Source organism: Ochotona princeps, chromosome 1 (assembly GCF_030435755.1).
Source record: "Ochotona princeps isolate mOchPri1 chromosome 1, mOchPri1.hap1, whole genome shotgun sequence".
Classification (NCBI taxonomy): domain Eukaryota; kingdom Metazoa; phylum Chordata; class Mammalia; order Lagomorpha; family Ochotonidae; genus Ochotona; species Ochotona princeps.
In genome coordinates, this window is record NC_080832.1 from 115,090,356 (window position 1) to 115,106,378 (window position 16,023).

General features: G+C 56.6%; 2 protein-coding genes across 7 annotated transcripts in view; both read left to right on the top strand.

Annotated features, from left to right (window-relative positions):
- The first annotated feature begins 41 nt into the window (after positions 1–41).
- On the top strand, positions 42–9,956 carry ATF6B (activating transcription factor 6 beta). 3 transcript variants are annotated; one of them, XM_058665253.1, is made up of 18 exons: positions 42–186; positions 529–608; positions 709–793; positions 1,022–1,113; positions 1,934–2,069; positions 5,316–5,401; positions 5,529–5,664; positions 5,740–5,871; positions 5,995–6,128; positions 6,604–6,789; positions 6,876–6,967; positions 7,377–7,556; positions 7,745–7,852; positions 8,004–8,085; positions 8,256–8,326; positions 8,541–8,652; positions 8,749–8,833; positions 9,256–9,956. In XM_058665253.1, exons 1-18 carry the CDS (start codon positions 105–107, stop codon positions 9,483–9,485), a joined length of 2,109 nt encoding a protein of 702 aa, XP_058521236.1. In that variant the 5' UTR covers positions 42–104; the 3' UTR covers positions 9,486–9,956. The 3 variants fall into 3 exon arrangements, with proteins under 3 accessions (XP_058521236.1, XP_058521234.1, XP_058521235.1); XM_058665251.1 differs by having other exon boundaries at positions 46–195; XM_058665252.1 differs by having other exon boundaries at positions 46–195; positions 8,259–8,326.
- A 4,683-nt stretch (positions 9,957–14,639) lies between these two features.
- Positions 14,640–16,023, top strand: part of TNXB (tenascin XB) — a 58,238-nt gene continuing 56,854 nt past the window's right edge. For 2 of the 4 annotated variants that reach the window (XM_058665254.1, XM_058665255.1), the window contains exon 1: positions 14,640–14,828. The gene's annotated coding sequence lies outside the window, so the exon portion shown is untranslated. The remainder of the gene's footprint in view (positions 14,829–16,023) is intronic. The other 2 variants (XM_058665256.1, XM_058665257.1) reach the window with 1 other exon arrangement.

The following is a 16,023-nucleotide window of genomic DNA, read 5'->3' on the forward strand; positions in this document are numbered from 1 at the left end:
GAGCTTCCGGGACGCCTCCCTGTCTGAGCGAGCCAGCTGATTGGCGGAAGGCGGGGAGAGGCGGGTCTTGGGAACGGCCTCAGGGCTGGGGGGTGGGGGGGAAGATGGCGGAGCTAATGCTCCTGAGCGAGATTGCGGACCCGACGCGCTTCTTCACCGACAACCTGCTGAGTCCGGAGGATTGGGGTCTGCGGAGTGAGGCCACGGGGAGGGGGCAGAGCGCTGTGGGCAAGCCGTGTGTCTGCGACACGCAGGAAGGGAGCGGGGGCCACAGAGGAAAAGCCGGGTCCGAGCCGGACCTTGCAGCCGGAGGAGGGCGGAGCGGGGCTCGCTGAGCATTCCCGGGGTGCGGGAGGCTGGAAACGCCGGGGCCGGCGAGTTGTTCCGGGGTCGAGGAAGGAGGGGCCCGGGTTCCTCGGTTGTCTTGCTTTTCAGTGGGCGGGCGGTGGGTCTGGCTGGGCCGAGCCAATGAGGGATGGGGCGCGGCCGTAGGCTGGGCCGTCCCCCCTGACCCCGCGCTCCTTGCAGACAGCCCCTTGTACGCCGGCTTGGATGAAGTGGCCGACGAACCCCCGCCTCTCGTTCATGGCCCGGAGCAGGATGTCCCGGTATCGCTCCCTCCCCAGGCCTCGCTTGGGGGGTGGTGAGAGAGGTCCCGGGAACCTGAGCTCGTCTTTCTTACCTCCCTGTGCTCTGATGTTTGCCTAGGTGCAGTTTGACAGCAGCCCTCTGGACGTGGGCATGGAAGCCAGTCCCCCGGAGCCCCCGTGGGACCCGCTGCCCATCTTCCCAGGTGAGGTGTCCGCTGCGGCTGCGTCATCCTTCCAGAAGGCCTCCTCTTCCCTAGATTTTACCGGAAGCCACACAGTCCGCCCCATCCTTGCACCTCCTCTGCGTACAGAGGCACGTCTCTTCCTTTAGTCCCTAAGAACTGGTGTGCTCCTGACCATGGCCTGGTGGAGGGACCCCCACCACAACGTGTTGGACACTTGATTTCACACTGTATCACCTCTTCCTCCAGACCTCCAGGTGAAGTCTGAGCCCTCCTCCCCATGTTCTTCCTCCTCTCTCAGCTCGGAGTCATCCCACCTCTCCACAGAACCCCCGGGCCAGGTGAGGACTGTCTCCCTCCCTCTAATCTCTGCCATGGGTGCGATGGCAATGGTTTGTTTGCTATGAGCCGTTAGGTGGCTCTCTTCCTTCCTTTTCCATTTTGTGACCATCCTCTTATTTTGTTCCTCTATGCTGGTGGTCGAGAAGTGAAAAGGAATTTTTTTTTTAAAGATTTATCTGTTCTTTTTTATTGGAAAGGCAAATTTACACAGAAAAGGAGAGATGGAAAGATCTTCCATCTGCTGGTTCACTCCCCAAATGGCCACAATGGCTGGAGCTGAGCTGATCTGAAACCAGGAGCCAGGAACTTCTTCTGGGTCTCCTACACTGGTACAGAGTCTCAAGGTTTTGGGCCATGCTCAGCTGCTTTCCCAGGCCACAAGCAGGGAGCTGGATGGCAAGTGCAGCAGCCAGGATTAGAAATAGTACCCATATGGTATCACGGCACATGCAAGGCAAGGACTTTAGCCACTAGGCTACTGCGCCGGGCCCAGGATATCTTTCTAATACACAGGAGTATGGAGCAGGGAAGAACAGCGATAGCCTGCTCAGAGTTCTGGGCCTGTTCTTACCCAGGTTGTCCATCCAGAGGCAGTTTTTGAAATCTTGAGACTTTGCCTGCTCTCCTAGGAATGAAGAACAAGGAGAACAAGCGGTCAGGGACCCCTTCCTTAGGGAGATGCCCAGCACCATTGGGACAAGAGTGTCAAGTGACTGGTGGTTGGTCAGCACAGAACCTCATGTTTGCTGTTATTCTCAACGCCTCCCTTGCTGATTTTTTTGTCTTTGTGCCCTTGGCTCTACCTCAACTCTCATCCAGGCCCTGGGAGTAGGGGAGGTGCTACATGTGAAGACAGAGTCCTTGGCACCCCCACTGTGCCTCCTGGGAGACCATCCGGCACCCCCATTTGAGATCGTCCAGATCAACGTGGGCTCCACTTCTGATGACCTCTCAGGTACCAAATCACAGGCTTTACTAAGCCAAAAGAGGAAGGCAAGGGCGAGGAGAGGAAATGGCAGGGAGCTAGGAGGGAAAGTAGGAAGGGGAGGATTGTGGGAAACCACAGCAGGGGTGTGGTAGAGAAGATGGAGATAAGCTTTTTTTTCCTTTTCTTGTTCCTAGGACTCTATTGTGTCTCTCAATCTGCTATTTGCATTTAAAATTTTTTATTTCCTTTCTTTTATTTGAAAGGCAGAGAGACAGAGAGAAGTAGAGAGATTCTCCATCCATTGGTTCACTTTCCGAGTGTCCATACCATGCAGTGCTGAGCCTGGACCCTGGAACTCAGCTGGAGTCTCCAGGCAGGTGGTAGAGGTTCAGTTCCTGAGCCATTGTGCACTTGGCTGCCTCCCTGGGCACTCATCAGCAGGGAGATGGGTTGGAAGCAGAGGCAAGGCACCCTCCAGCACAGGCACTCTCCCCTGGGATGCAGGTACCCCAAGTAGCAGCTCAACTGCTGCAGCAGACACTCGTCTCTGATTTGCATTTTTTTAAAAAGTGGCTGGTTTAGGGTATGTTTGTGTACTTCCCCCTGCCCCGCTGTTTTATTATGAAAAATTATAAGGAAACAGAAACATTGAAGTACCATATGCCTCATTTCTAGAGTCTTCGGTTAGCACTATTTGTGGTATTTTCCTAATGTTCTCAACTTGGGGTGGGTATTATAGTCCAATGGGTTAGCCCAATGCAAGGGTAGTCACATCTCATGTCAGAGTGCCTGGAAGCCAGTTCTGCCTCAGCTTCCTCTCTAGCTTCTTGCTAATGTGTCTGGGAAACAGCACGTAATGGCCCATGTGCCAGGATCTCTACCACCCGCATAGGTGACCTGGATGGCTTTGACTTGACCCAGCTCCAGCTCATCTGGGGGATGAGCAGATGGAAGATCTCTCTGTTCCTCTGTCCTTGAAATAAATAAATAAATAAAATTGAATTTTTTTCTTCAACTTTATTTACTGTTACATGCTTATTCAAAAAATATATAGTGATCACCTGCTCCCAAGCCAGGTACTGGACAGGGTACTGGGAATATAAAGACGAGTTAGACATGACCACAATCCTGATTTCATAATCTTGTGGTATAGTAGAAGAAAAACAAGCGCCACTCACATAATTCTATTAGCCCATCAGAGGGTACCATGGAAACTCAAAAGAAGGGGCGTGTCCCCTACACAGGGCCAGGATTGGCCTTGTTCCTGGAGGAAGGGCTTCCTGGGCTGAATCTTGAAGCACACCTAGACTTTATCAGAGGAAACTGCATGAGTGGTGTGTGTGTCTGTGTATGTGTAAAATGAACCTGTATTTTTGCATGCGAGCAGGGTAGGGGGAATAGCAAGGAGTTGCAGGTGCTGCAGGTCCCTGCTGAGGGCTTCAGCTTTAATGGGCAATTGAGTCTTTGAAGAACTGAACGAAGAAGCAGCATGACTAGGAAGATGACCTTGGTCACTGAGAGTTGAGAATGGACCATGGAGAGGCAGGGCTAGAGGCAGGTCAGTGGAAGAAGTTACTACAGTTTATTATGATTCCAATCCCAGGAAGAAAACAGATTTGAGACAGACTGAGGTGGATGGGTGAGTTGGAGTGCCCCCCTAGGCACTGAAGAGAGGGGTTATGGTGAAGGCAGCTGCCAGTGGGTAATGATCCCGTTCGCTGCTTGGGCAGTGTTGTCCCTGTTGGCTGTTGGGCCTTCTGGTTCCCCTGGCGCTTGCTCTCACTGACAGGCTCATACAGTGTTTTAAAACATTATTTTATTTAAGAGGCAGAGTCCCAAAGAGAGGAAAATAAGGAGATCTTCCATCTGTTGGTTCATTCTCCAAATGGCCTTAAGAGCCAGGGCTGGGCCTAGCCAAAGTGGGAAGCCTAGAATTCCATCAGAGTCAGTATCATTGAAGTTTCAGAATGCCAGTGTTAGTGATCGTATGATGAAGCACCAAAATGAAAGTTGAGGGACAGGGGACAGCTCTGTCCTTGGACTGTTGACCTCTGGGCTGAATCTGACCCTTGGAGCGATCTGATTTCACCTCCACAAAGCCCAACATTGGCTTCCCTAGAGGATCAACAAATGAAGGCACAGAGCTTTGTAAATTGGTGCCTGGGCAGGTGACAGATGTTGAAAGGGCACTTGGGTGAAGTGAGAAACAGCGAACCTCTTTTTTTGTAAAAGATTTATTTATTTTTATTGCAAAGTCAGATATACAGAGAGGAGGAGAGACAGAGAGGAAAATCTTCTGTCTGATGATTCACTCTCCAAGTGACGCAACGGTCGGTGCTGTGCTGATTTGATGCTGGGAGCCAGGAACTTCCTCCAGGTCTCCCTCGCAAGTGCGGGGTCCCAAGGCATTGGGCCGTCCTCAACTTTAGCTGCTAGGCCACTGCGCTGGTCCCAAGATTTTTTAATTTTTATTGCAAAGTCAGATATATACAGACAGGAGGAGAGACAGAGAAATATCTTCTGTCCAATGATTCACTCCCAAAGTGACTGCAACGGCCGGTGCTGCGCCAATCCGAAGCCGGGAACCTGGAACCTCTTCCGGGTCTCTCACATGGGCGCAGGATCCCAAGGCATTGAGCCGTCCTCGACTGCTTTTTCAGGCCACAAGCAGGGAGCTGGATGGGAAGTGGAGCTGCCAGGATTAGAACCGGCGCCCATATGGGATCCCGGTGCATTCAAGGCAAGGACTTTAGCTGCTAGGCCACGCCGCCAGGCCCCAGTGAACCTCTTTTAAAGGCCAATTGAATTGGGGTGAACGGTTGGCATGAGAGTGGAAGTGACCAGCAAGGGGGTCAGTTTAGGAGCCCTTTGTGGCGCTGCAGACTTGGTGGTGGACAGCGTGTGATCCACTGCTAGGATACGTGTGGTCAGAAAATCAGCAAGGTAGGAAGTTGAGTTGAATGAATGCTGGAGATGACCACTGCATAGAACAGATGAGGTCTGGGAGGAAAAAACCTGGGAGAGAGAAGGCCAAGGGCAACCCTGAGCAAGGCTGAGCAGCAAATCTGCCGCTGGAGAAAAACAAGTGCAGGAGGAGAGGTGCTGGGAGAGTTAGGACTGCAGCTCAGGGGCTCCACCTGCTGGATGGCCTGCCCAGGGCCAAGATCGCTTCATCTTTAGGTGCTAAGGACCCATTTCCCCATCTTAACTGATGTCTTCCCCCTCCAGTGTTTCTCTGACCCCCAGTGCTTTGTCTCACCCTGCCATCCACAGATGTCCAGACCAAGACAGAACCCATCTCTCCGTCCTCCTCTGTCCACTCCGAGGCCTCCCTGCTCTCGGCTGACTCTCCCCCGCAGGTGAGCGCCAACTTCCCTTCCTTCCTCAGGTACTGTGATGTGCTCCTCCTGACTTAGAGGTGTGAGAGCTTTTCCTCCTTTATCTCCTTCTGCTCAGCCTCCTCTGACTAACCCTGCCCCGACGTAGGCATTCATAGGAGAGGAGGTCCTGGAAGTGAAGACAGAGTCCCCCTCACCCCCAGGATGCCTGCTGTGGGATGTCCCTGCCCCCTCGTTTGGAGCTGTTCAGATCAGCATGGGCCCATCTCCTGAAGGCTCTTCAGGTAACAGGACTTCTGGGTCCCCTGGGTCCCTGGTGAGTGGCCTGTGGTGCTGACCTCCCTTCCTTTCTTCTTTAGACAAAGCCCCGGCCCCCCGGAAGCCACCGCTGCAACCTAAACCTGTGGTGCTAACCACTGTCCCAATGCCTCCCAGAGCTGTGCCCCCAAGCACCACTGTCCTTCTGCAGCCGCTAGTCCAGCCACCCGCAGGTACTAGAGAAGGGCAGCACCTATTGGGCTGACCTTGGCCTGGGGCTCCCCTTGGGTGCCTGGCCATACAGTGGACACAGCACTTGCCTGACTCTCAGCTCTCTGGTCTCCTTCCTGCTGCAGTGTCCCCAGTTGTCCTCATCCAAGGTGCTATCCGAGTCCAGCCCGAAGGGCCGGTCCCCCCTGTTCCACGGCCCGAGAGGAAGAGCATCGTTCCAGCCCCCATGCCTGGGAATGCATGCCCGCCTGAAGTGGATGTGAGTACTGGGGACGGGAGGTCTGTAACATGGAGAGGTGAGGAGGGCCATCAGAGTGGACCCGGTTCTACTGGAGTAACAATTCCATGTTTTAGGGTCCTTAGGCTTGCTGTCACTGCAGGTGATGGTGTGGGGTGGTCTCAGGAAATCAAAGGCAGGGAGTGTTATGGCAGTAGTTGGGGAGCAAGGTTAAACTTGGGGGCCTGAAAGGCAGACTTGAGAAGAAGGCAGACTCCGAGGAAGGAGGTTCCCTGTGGCTGGAGGCATCCCTCCTGTAGCTTGGCCTCTGCCTCCTCTGGGCAGGGCTGCTCAGGGTTTTTGGGAGGGTTTTTTGTTGGGTCTGGCTGTGGAGACAGAGGCCAGAGAGGCAGGGTAATGGCCCATGGGAGCTTTGGCTGATACGTCCCTGGGGTTGGGGACACAGCCCTGCACACCTACTCATCTTATGTTTTTGTTTGACCTTTCTGAAACACAGGCAAAGCTGCTGAAGCGGCAACAGAGAATGATCAAGAACCGGGAATCTGCCTGTCAGTCCCGGAGGAAGAAGAAGGAATATCTGCAGGGGCTGGAGGCGCGGCTGCAGGCCGTGCTGGCCGACAACCAGCAGCTCCGCAGGGAGAATGCTGCCCTCCGGCGGCGGCTCGAGGCTCTGCTGGCTGAGGTAAGGCTGCCCTGTCCTGGGGACACCAGGCACGTGGGCTCCTTGGGCCAATCCCTGTCCCTCTGATGTCTTCCTCTGCAACTCAGAACAGTGAGCTCAAGCTGGGCTCTGGAAACAGGAAGGTGGTCTGCATCATGGTCTTCCTCCTCTTCATTGCCTTCAACTTTGGACCTGTCAGGTGAGCCTCTCCTTGCTTCCCAGAGGCCTCTGGGCCCACTGACCTCCACAGCCGCCTGCTTGCCGGTCATGGTCTCGTCATTCCCCCCCAGGTGCACACAGGACATCCTAGTGTTCTTAGCAGCAATGTCATAGCCAGCCCACCCATCCTGCACCATGATTTTCTCAGGGCACCTCCTGGTGGTGATGATGTTTTTGGGGCCTGAAGCTTCCCTGCATTCTAGACTCTCAAATGGGTGCTCTTTTTCTCGGGTGTTCCTGGAACCTATGAGATGGGGGCCCTTCTTGCGTCCTACAGAGGACCCAGCCTCAGAGCAGCCTGGTGGTCTGTCCGCACAGACCTTGCTGACAACTCACCCTCTTGACAAAGCTGCCATTCTTCATGGCACTCTCTCCTCCCTCATCTGCAGCATCCATGAGCCTCCCGCAGGCCCCGTGTCTTCCCGGATGGCCAGGGAGGAGCCTCGACTCCAGAGACACTTGCTGGAGTTCTCAGAGCAAGAGCCAGTGCAGGAAGTCGAAGCTCTCCCGGGGACCTCCCAGCACCCTGAGGAGCCCCAGGCTGGGCCTGCAGGCCGGTCCAGTTTCAGGTGAGGGGAGAGGGGCCCCCTGCTTTTTGGGAGGGAGAATGCTCCCCATGGGGGCCATAGATGCGTCTCCCCAGAAGCCCCTTCTGCCAGCAGACAGAGTTGCTCCTTTGCCCTGCTTGCCCACTCTGTTGGAGCCGTGCTGGGCGGTCTCTCACCCTCTTGACCCTGGCCTTCTCTGCGCATCCCAGGAACCTGAGCGCCTTCCCTGGGGGTGCCAAGGAGCTGCTGCTTAGAGACCTCGACCAGCTCTTCCTCTCCTCTGACTGCCGGCACTTTAACCGAACTGAGTCTCTGAGGTGAGAATTCAGGGCCAGGCCCCTTCCCTGTCCTCTCAAGACCTTCCCCCTGGCCTGGCTGCCCTGGGTACTGAAGTACTGGCTCTCGCTCCACCTCCACCATGTGTGCAGGCCAGGGAAGGAGCATGCCAACTCTGCCTTGCTTCCCCAGGCTCGCCGACGAGCTCAGTGGTTGGGTCCAGCGCCACCAGCGAGGCCGGCGGAAGATCCCTCAGAGGACCCAGGAGAGACAGGTAAGAGGGGGGCTGCTTCACTCTAGGCCACGTGGAGGAACTTCCAGAGGACATTCTTAGGGCTGAGGGCTGTGGGGTGGGTGCCAGGTGGTGTCAGCTTCCAGGGGGTGTCTTGTCTCTCTTCCCTTCCCCCTCGCCTACTCCAAATCCTCAGATACTTCTCCTTCCAGAAGGCTCAGCTGCGGAAGAAATCTCCTCCAGTTAAGACCATCCCTTCCCAATCCCTGGGGCCCCCAGAAAGGTAAGGATTGTTTATTAAATGAGGTTCTGCTCCAAAGAGCTATACACTCCTAGAGCGATCCTAGGTTTGTCCTTGTTGCCATTAGGATGCTGCCTCCTTTACCCAGCAGGGCTCTCCTGTCTGTTGCCTTTTCTCTCACCCTCCTCCCCCTTAGCCCAGTGGGAGCAGGGCACAGGGCTTAGTTCCTCCCAAACCCTGTCTCTTGCCCCACCAGGAGCTCCGTGAGCCAGCTGCAGCTCTACCGCCGCCCAGAGCGCTCGCAGCCTGAGTTTCTGGACGCTATTGACCGGCGGGAAGATACCTTCTATGTGGTGTCCTTCCGCAGGGTGAGTTCTGGCTCCCCAGCAGGGTGTGCTGTGTGGGGCTGTGGCAGCAGGTTAGGCGGCCTGGCAACATCTGTTCCTCTCCGGCCTGTTTCCCAGGACCACCTGCTGCTGCCAGCCATCAGCCACAACAAGACCTCCCGACCCAAGATGTCCCTCGTGATGCCCGCCATGGCCCCCAATGGTAATTCTTCCCTAGCTGAGGTTGAGGATAGCATGGGGGCTGGGGCACCAGGAGGAGAGGGGCTGTGGACATGCCAGGCTCCCAAGTGTGAAGCTGCTGCTAGTGGGAAGAGGGGGCTGCAGGGGCGTGGACCCCTCCTCTTGAAGGTACTTGGGCAGGTGTTGGAGTATGGGGGAGTGGAGGAACTTGCTGGATGCTCACTTGCTATTTTCTCCCATGTTCTCTCCTCTGTAACCCTACACTCACCCATGACATTTTCCTTTCCTGTCCATTTCCTTCTCTCTGCACCAAACTCCATCCCTGGTGTCACTGGTTCTGCCCCCTCTCCCATGCCCTTTGCTCTCCTCCCCATTCCCTTCGCCTTTTTTCACCTCCCATTCATGACCCTCCCTGTCCTCTTCCTTAACTGCCCCCACCCACAGAGACCCTGTCGGGTCGGGGGTCCTCAGGGGACTATGAAGAGATGATGCAGATTGAGTGTGAGGTCATGGACACCAGGGTGATTCACATCAAGACCTCCACAGTGCCCCCCTCGCTCCGAAAGCAGCCGGCCCCGACCCCGGGCAATGCCACGGGTGGCCCCTTGCCAGCATCTGCAGCCCGCCAGGCCCACCAGGCCTCTCACCCGCCCCTCTACCTCAATCACCCCTGAGTCCTCCCGCTCACACTGACTTAGGACCCAGGGGTGGGGCTCAGGGTGGCCAGCTGGGATGGTTAGCAATTGCTGTGCTCCCTGGGCTGGGGCAGCTGGTGAAGGGAGGACAGGGTGTGGAAGGGAAGCACTTGTCTGGAGTTGGGGGTTCACCTCTGTCCTCACCCCTTTTCCAGATATACAGGGCTCCTGCATTCCTCTGAACTCCCAGCCTTGCATCTCTCTTTTAGAGTGTTCAGTGAGGGTGTTTGGTTTTGGGGTGGGCGGGATCCTGCATACTCCTTATTTTGTTTCTCAGTTTGGGGGCTAGAGGTGGGATTTCGTCCCCAGGTGGGACAGGGACTTTTTTTTTTTTGGTACTATACTTCTTGAGCTAGTTTCTGGGAGCACAGGAGGGGTGGTGGAGGAAGATCAAGTTTATGCTTGTGTGTCTCTTATTTTTTATTATAAATAAACAACATGGAGGAGGGAGTTGAAGCAGTGGTGACTGCGTTCCTGGCCTGTAACGGGACACAAGGGGCAAAGTGGCTCCTACAGGGCCAGCATCAAGGAGACAAGCCCAGAAGCACAGCTGGCCCTCAGGTGGGATCGTAGACCTCACGTCACCGCCTGGCCCCACCCTGCTAGCCCTGGGGTATGTCTGCATCTAGCAGGGCTGCACCATGTGCGCACACACGCGCTCGTACATGCACACACATACGCATAGCAGCCCAGAGGACAGAAAACCCTGGAGCAAACACATTGGAGTAAACAGGAAGGACGGGGAGCCCCGCAGCCATCAGGGTGTGTGCGTGGCCTCCCTGCTGGGTCCCCTGCTCCCAGCAGGTCTCCCTTCCTCCCCCTCTCCCCTTGCTTTCCAGGATGAGAAGTTCAAACAAACAAGGACCACTAGGGCCAGCTGGCTCCCAGCCCCCAGGGGGAGAGGCCGTGTGGGACAGGGGGTGGCACTTGGAAGGGAGGGAAGCAGGGTATTGCAGGACACCCTCTTCTCCCTAAAATGGAGGAGACTATCCTCATCTGGAGGGAGGGAGGAATGGAGCAGGGACTGAGGCACAGCCCGGTCTGGAGGGAGCCCCATCCCACAGTGCCTCGGGCCTGACCTTGCAGGAGCTGCCTGGGTCAGCTGGAGGGTGTGAGCTGGGTCTGGGCTCCACGCCCGGATGACTGGACAGGGGCTGCCCGGGCCATAAGCCCAGGCCTGAAGGGGGGAGAGAAAGAACCTCACGTGGCCAGCCAGACTTTCTCTCCCAACCCCCCCCCCTGACTGTGTTTGGGGTGAAAACAGACCCAGTGGCTATGGCAACCTGGAACTGGGGCTCCCAGGAACTAGACCTCTCCTCCCTCCAGAGGGCAGCCCTGGCTCCTCAACCGTGCTTCCTGTCTCAGGGCCCCTGTGTCCTTAGCCAACATCTTCCAGGCAGTGTGTGCAGTGAGGAGCAGGATCTGGGGAGTGGATCCCTGGGCAGGTCCCCTGCCTTGCCTGTCATTAGTAGGTGCCCCGAACCACTCTGAGCCTTCGTTCTCTGTGCCTGGGAGATGGCTGCACCTCCGGCTCCCAGCTGAAACATGGCTGAGGTGCCAGGAGCACAGAGGACCACTGTCTCTACCCTCTTTCCGTTCACCGTTGACATTGACCCTTTCTGCCTCTTCCACCTTCATCCCTGCTGAGGCCACTGCTGCTCATTTCCTCTTTGTTTTCTGTCCTTCCGGACCCCACTAGAGGAAGGCACACTTCAGTGACTGGCCTGGCGCAGACAGCTGGCACTCCCATGGGAACCCAGCATCAGACCTCTTGGCAGGAAGTGTGGAAAGGTGTCTTCCACGGGAGTGAAGGCAGGTCCTGGACCACTGCCCCAGGCCCGTGTGGGTCTCCAATCCACCTCAGAGGCCAGGCCACCGGCACTCCCGCACCTCTGGGACCCCAGTGCTCCCAGCTTTTGTTCTTCACCTCCTGTCCCTGCCATCCCTCCCTCCCTCTCCTCACTGCACCCCACCACTGGCACAGTGGGGTGCTGGGAAAGTCGTATCATTGTGCTCACCACCTCCCTTGTTCGTGCCACCCCCGTCTGGCTGCCTTTCCACTCTTGTGTCCTCGTTCTTGTCCTTCCCATTCCTTTCTCTCTCCTCCACAGCTCCAGGCCTGTCCTCTTCCCTCCCCCTCCTCGCTGTGCATCCCCACGCCAATCCCCTAGCTGTGGGGGCCGGTGCCGGGGAGCCCAGTATTTGCCTCATCGTTCTGCTATGGCTTCTGGATGCAGCACATCTGGATTCCGGGGCCCAGATGTGTGGTTGCCACAGCGACCTCAGTCCCTCTGGTAAATACAGGCGCCCACCCGGCTCAGAGTAGAGAGGAAAACAATTGTGTGACTTTCTTTTGTCACGAGATAGAAATGTCCTCCCTCCTCCCTTTTCCCCACGCCCATGTCTCTAGACAGAGGAAGTTGTAAGGGTCCCCTCAGGTCCAGGTCCTTCCTGCCATGGCTCCCTTATCTTGGGTACCCTTGCCCGTGAGTGCTGGCTGGTCTTCTGTCCCCCACCCTGCCCCACCTCCACCCCCTAGCTCTCATTAATGGAACACCCCCCCACACACACACACATCTTATGTAATTCTGAGTCTGCAAGGCAGCTCTGCAAGGGAGATGCCTGGGTTCCACAGCCTTCTCTCCACGAGTCCTTCTAGGAGCTGCTTGGTGTCTCTGCTCTCTACAGTCCTTCCCTTTCCCAGTGCTGATGTTGAGAGAACACACAACACACAGGCGTTGAAATCAGGAAGCTGGGGAGGTCCCACTTCCCGGCCACCAGCAAAGTCCCCTGGACAAGCCACAGTGTCTGAGCCGCTGCTTCCTTGGGACTAATAAAAGCACCTGTGCTGTGTCAGAAATGGCTTTGTCCACAGAAGTCCAGCATGACCGTGTGCCAGCTGTCCCGCTCTGGCACTGCTTGCCTGGACCACAGCTCTGACCTCCCCTCAACACACACACTGCTGTCATTCCTCAAGTCCTGTTCCTGGGTTGCCCTCACGCCTGTCTTCCTTCTGGCCATCCTACCTTCCCCTTTCTTTCCTGTGGCTGTTATCTGTAACCTCCTGAGCTCAGGCCAGTAACCTGCAAGGTCATTCAAGGTGGAGGTCGGAGCAGAAGACCCCCAGACTGAGAATCCCGGGAATAGCCAGAGTGTGTGACTGTTCTGCACATCACTGTGACCTTCCTGCCCACCCCCAGGACACCTCAGTGAAGCCCACCCAGCTCTGACCCGGCCTACCTCTGTGGCTCCCCACCACACTCCCCCTTCCCTCCTCTCCCCATCTCTTACTGCTGCTGCTGACAAGCACTCAGGGTCCTGCACCGTGCAGGCTCCTTCCCCTCATGAGGGGCAGGCCTGTGGAAGGTACAAGTTCCACCAGAGTCAAAACCCAAAAGGTGGATGAAACTTGAGACCATGGTTACTTTGGAATCTGAAATCTGCCTAACACCTAGTGGCTTCCCCAAGTGGTGTGCCCCATGGTAGCTTCTAAAAACGGGCTATTCCTTGGCTCTTGTTTCTTACCATAGTCCCTGGGTCACACATACCTAGGAAGACCATGTTTCCAAAATACTAAAACCAAGATAGGACCTGGAGGGACACAGACATGGCTGTAGACCAGGCGCAGAGAACACTATCCTCTGTGGTCTGCTGTTCCACCAATTCACAGCCCTCACCCTTTTTGCTGCTGTCCCCACCATCCCCTACTCCCTGCTAGGAGGTCTGAGAGAAGCTGTTACCTACTCCTGCTTTGGGGGGCCCCAGGCCAAGGCTGAGGAAGGAAACTGAGCCCAGCTTTGTCTCAGATGATGACTTCATTCTCTTCATCAAAGCCAGGAAAAAAGCACACACATGGGGACACCCACGCGAGAGGCACACGGCTTAAACGGGGCTGCCACGGGGCCAGCACGCCCTGTCCAACCACAGCAGCACACCTGCACACCATGTGCAGACAGCTGTACCTCGGTGCAGATGCCTGGCAGAACTGGGCCCCTTCGTGCCCCTTTCCCTGTGGCCTAGGACTTGGCCAGGGGACACCTGGGTGGTAAGGTGGCAGCAGGTTAGGGAGAACTCTACCTTCAGTGTGGAGCCTGGGGCGAGTTCTCCCTTTGCCCCAGTAATTTCTGCTCAGTGGAAAAAATCTTTTCAATCTCCCATGAGGGCAGCACAGGGGGAAATGAGGCCACAGGGAACACCCAGCCGTGCCTGCTTGCCCATTCACCCCCTTTTTTTTCCTTTTTTATTGTCACCAGCTGATACCCAAGTGCCCTTTGCCTATGACTCCCAACATTGTGCCTACTCCCTTCCTGCTCCCCAGCAGTGTCAGTTCCATCCGGCACTTGGCAGCTTTCTAGTACTTAGCCCCTCCATGTGCGTGCCCCACCCCCCTAATTTGCCTCCTGCAGTCAGAGGTCATCTGTACTCCTGTTGAACTTCCCGGGCCTTCTCCACCCCAGATTCCTCCCCAAGTCTTAAGCCCCTGTGTCCTGGTGTCCAGTCCAAGCCTCACCTGCTGCGTCTCTGGGGCCTGGCTGAGGTGGGAGAATGAAGAGGGTGGTGATTCTGAACTGATAACAGGAAAGACACCTGGCAGGACTGCTGGGAAGAAGCAGCAACAGCCAGGTGGGAGCAGTGGGGACCGATGGGGCTGGGATGTGGAGTCCAGAGCCAGCTCCACGTGGCTGGGGACCTCAGGCCAGAGGAAACCTCCCACCCTTTCCTCTGCTCCCCACCCCACACTGCCTGGTGGCTGCAGGGGGTGAAGACATGAACCCATAGACAAATGGAGTGAGATCTTTGCTAGAACAGTGGCTAGAGAGGGTAGGGAGGGTCACGGAGTGGGGTCAGCAGAGGAAGAGTGTTGGCAAGGAGAGAGCCTGTCAGAAGGGAAGGGCGACAGGTGGGGAAGTGAAATAGCCTGAGGACAGGATATCCAGTCGGGCAGAAACTAGGGTGAGTTTTACATGGAATGGGGGAAAGAAGATGAAAGGGGTAAGGTGAGGCTCTGGTGGGACTAGGGAGTCTAGACAGGGAAGGGGCGGGAGGAGGAGGGGTGGGAGGCCCTGCCCTATCTCCTCTCCCCTTCCTGACCTCATACTAGTCCTCCCCTTCTCCTCCCCCTGCTTGCTGCGTCTCTCCTCTCCTCCCTCTCTGTCGTTTCCGAAATCCACGGTCGGTCGTGGTCAGGGTTCAGTGAGCCTCTCCTGCAGGGGACAGGCGCAGGGGCCCTTCAGGGAGCTCACCCTGCCCTGCCCGGAGGTACTGCCTTTCCAGGATTGGGGACGGCAGGTGTAGAAACAGTGAAAGTGCCTCGCGATCCAGGTAAGGAGCCAGATAACCAGATTCTTGGAGGAGAGGGCGCGGCAAGGGGTTTCTCTGTCATCCCCACCTGTTGGGCGGCTGAAGCGTGGCAGGACGGCTTCTAGGAGTGGCTCCCCAGGCGAGCGGGGATGACTTTTTCAGGGGACTCCCCATGGAGGGTGTGTCTGGAAGGACGTGTGTGTGTGTGTGTGTGTGTGTGTGTGTGTGTGCGCGCGCGCGCGCGTACGCGCGCACTCCAAGAGTACTAAGACTGGGTGCAATGCAGACACCGGAGAGAAGCTGGGAACAAACCCAGGGATTCTGGATTCAGGTGGCATCAGCTACTGTGAGGTGGCTCTGGGCTTTGGAGGTGCTGGGGCTGGGACCGGCAAGGCGAGGCTGAGCTGGTGGGCAGCGGAGCCTCGGGAGGGAAGTGCCAAGGGGCATTCCAAGTGCTGAGCCCTGAGCCAGGGCTCCCCAGCCTTCCTGATGGAGACTCTGCAGGTGGCACTCCCTGAGCTTCAGGACCTGGGAGGCAGGTCTGGGACATGCTGAGTTGGGGTAGTTGGGCAGAGTGTGATTCTGAAGCCAGCAGCACTGCATCCAGAACTCACGGTTCAGCAGGGAGGGAGTGACTGGGAGATGTCCCCGTCGGGCACAGGGCTCTGACTTGACTCAGCCCCCCAGCCAAGCTCCCCCTGCTTCTGTCCGTCTGACCCTCCCCACCCTACCCCAACACATGTGACACACCCCGGTGGGGCGGGCGGGCCCCTTATCTCGCCTGGAAAGAATTTAATGGCATAGAAACAACTGGAAGCGGAACTGAAGGGAGCTCCTCGGAAGCAATGTGGAAATATCACAGCTGCCGTGGACCCCGCCTCTGCTTCCTGGACCCCCCAGGCCCTCCCCTCTTGCCCTGGCCTTGCTCCAGTCCTGCAGGGCTTAGCACCTCAATTCCCCAAACTGGCCACTCAGGGTAGCACTAGGACCAGCCTTCCTGCCACTCCCTGTTCCCTGACCCTTCCTCACAGGGTCCGGAAATCCTTTCTGTCAACTTTTCCATTTCCCAAACCCATAAGCTCCTCAGAATAAGGGGAATCGGGATGCCCCAACTCCCGCTCCCCATCTAGTTCAAATTCAGCCCCCACCACCTCAGTATACCCTTCCTCTTCACATATTCCTGGAATCCTTCCACCTTTACTCCCTATTACCAGAT

Bases quoted from the DNA above. Each gene is read 5' to 3' on its own strand.
- ATF6B (XM_058665251.1), top strand. From the start codon at position 105: ATGGCGGAGCTAATGCTCCTGAGCGAGATTGCGGACCCGACGCGCTTC. The intron at 6,968-7,376 runs GTGAGCCTCTCC...CCTCATCTGCAG, and splicing joins TTCAACTTTGGACCTGTCAG to CATCCATGAGCCTCCCGCAG. The intron at 8,834-9,255 runs GTAATTCTTCCC...CCCCACCCACAG, and splicing joins GCCCGCCATGGCCCCCAATG to AGACCCTGTCGGGTCGGGGG.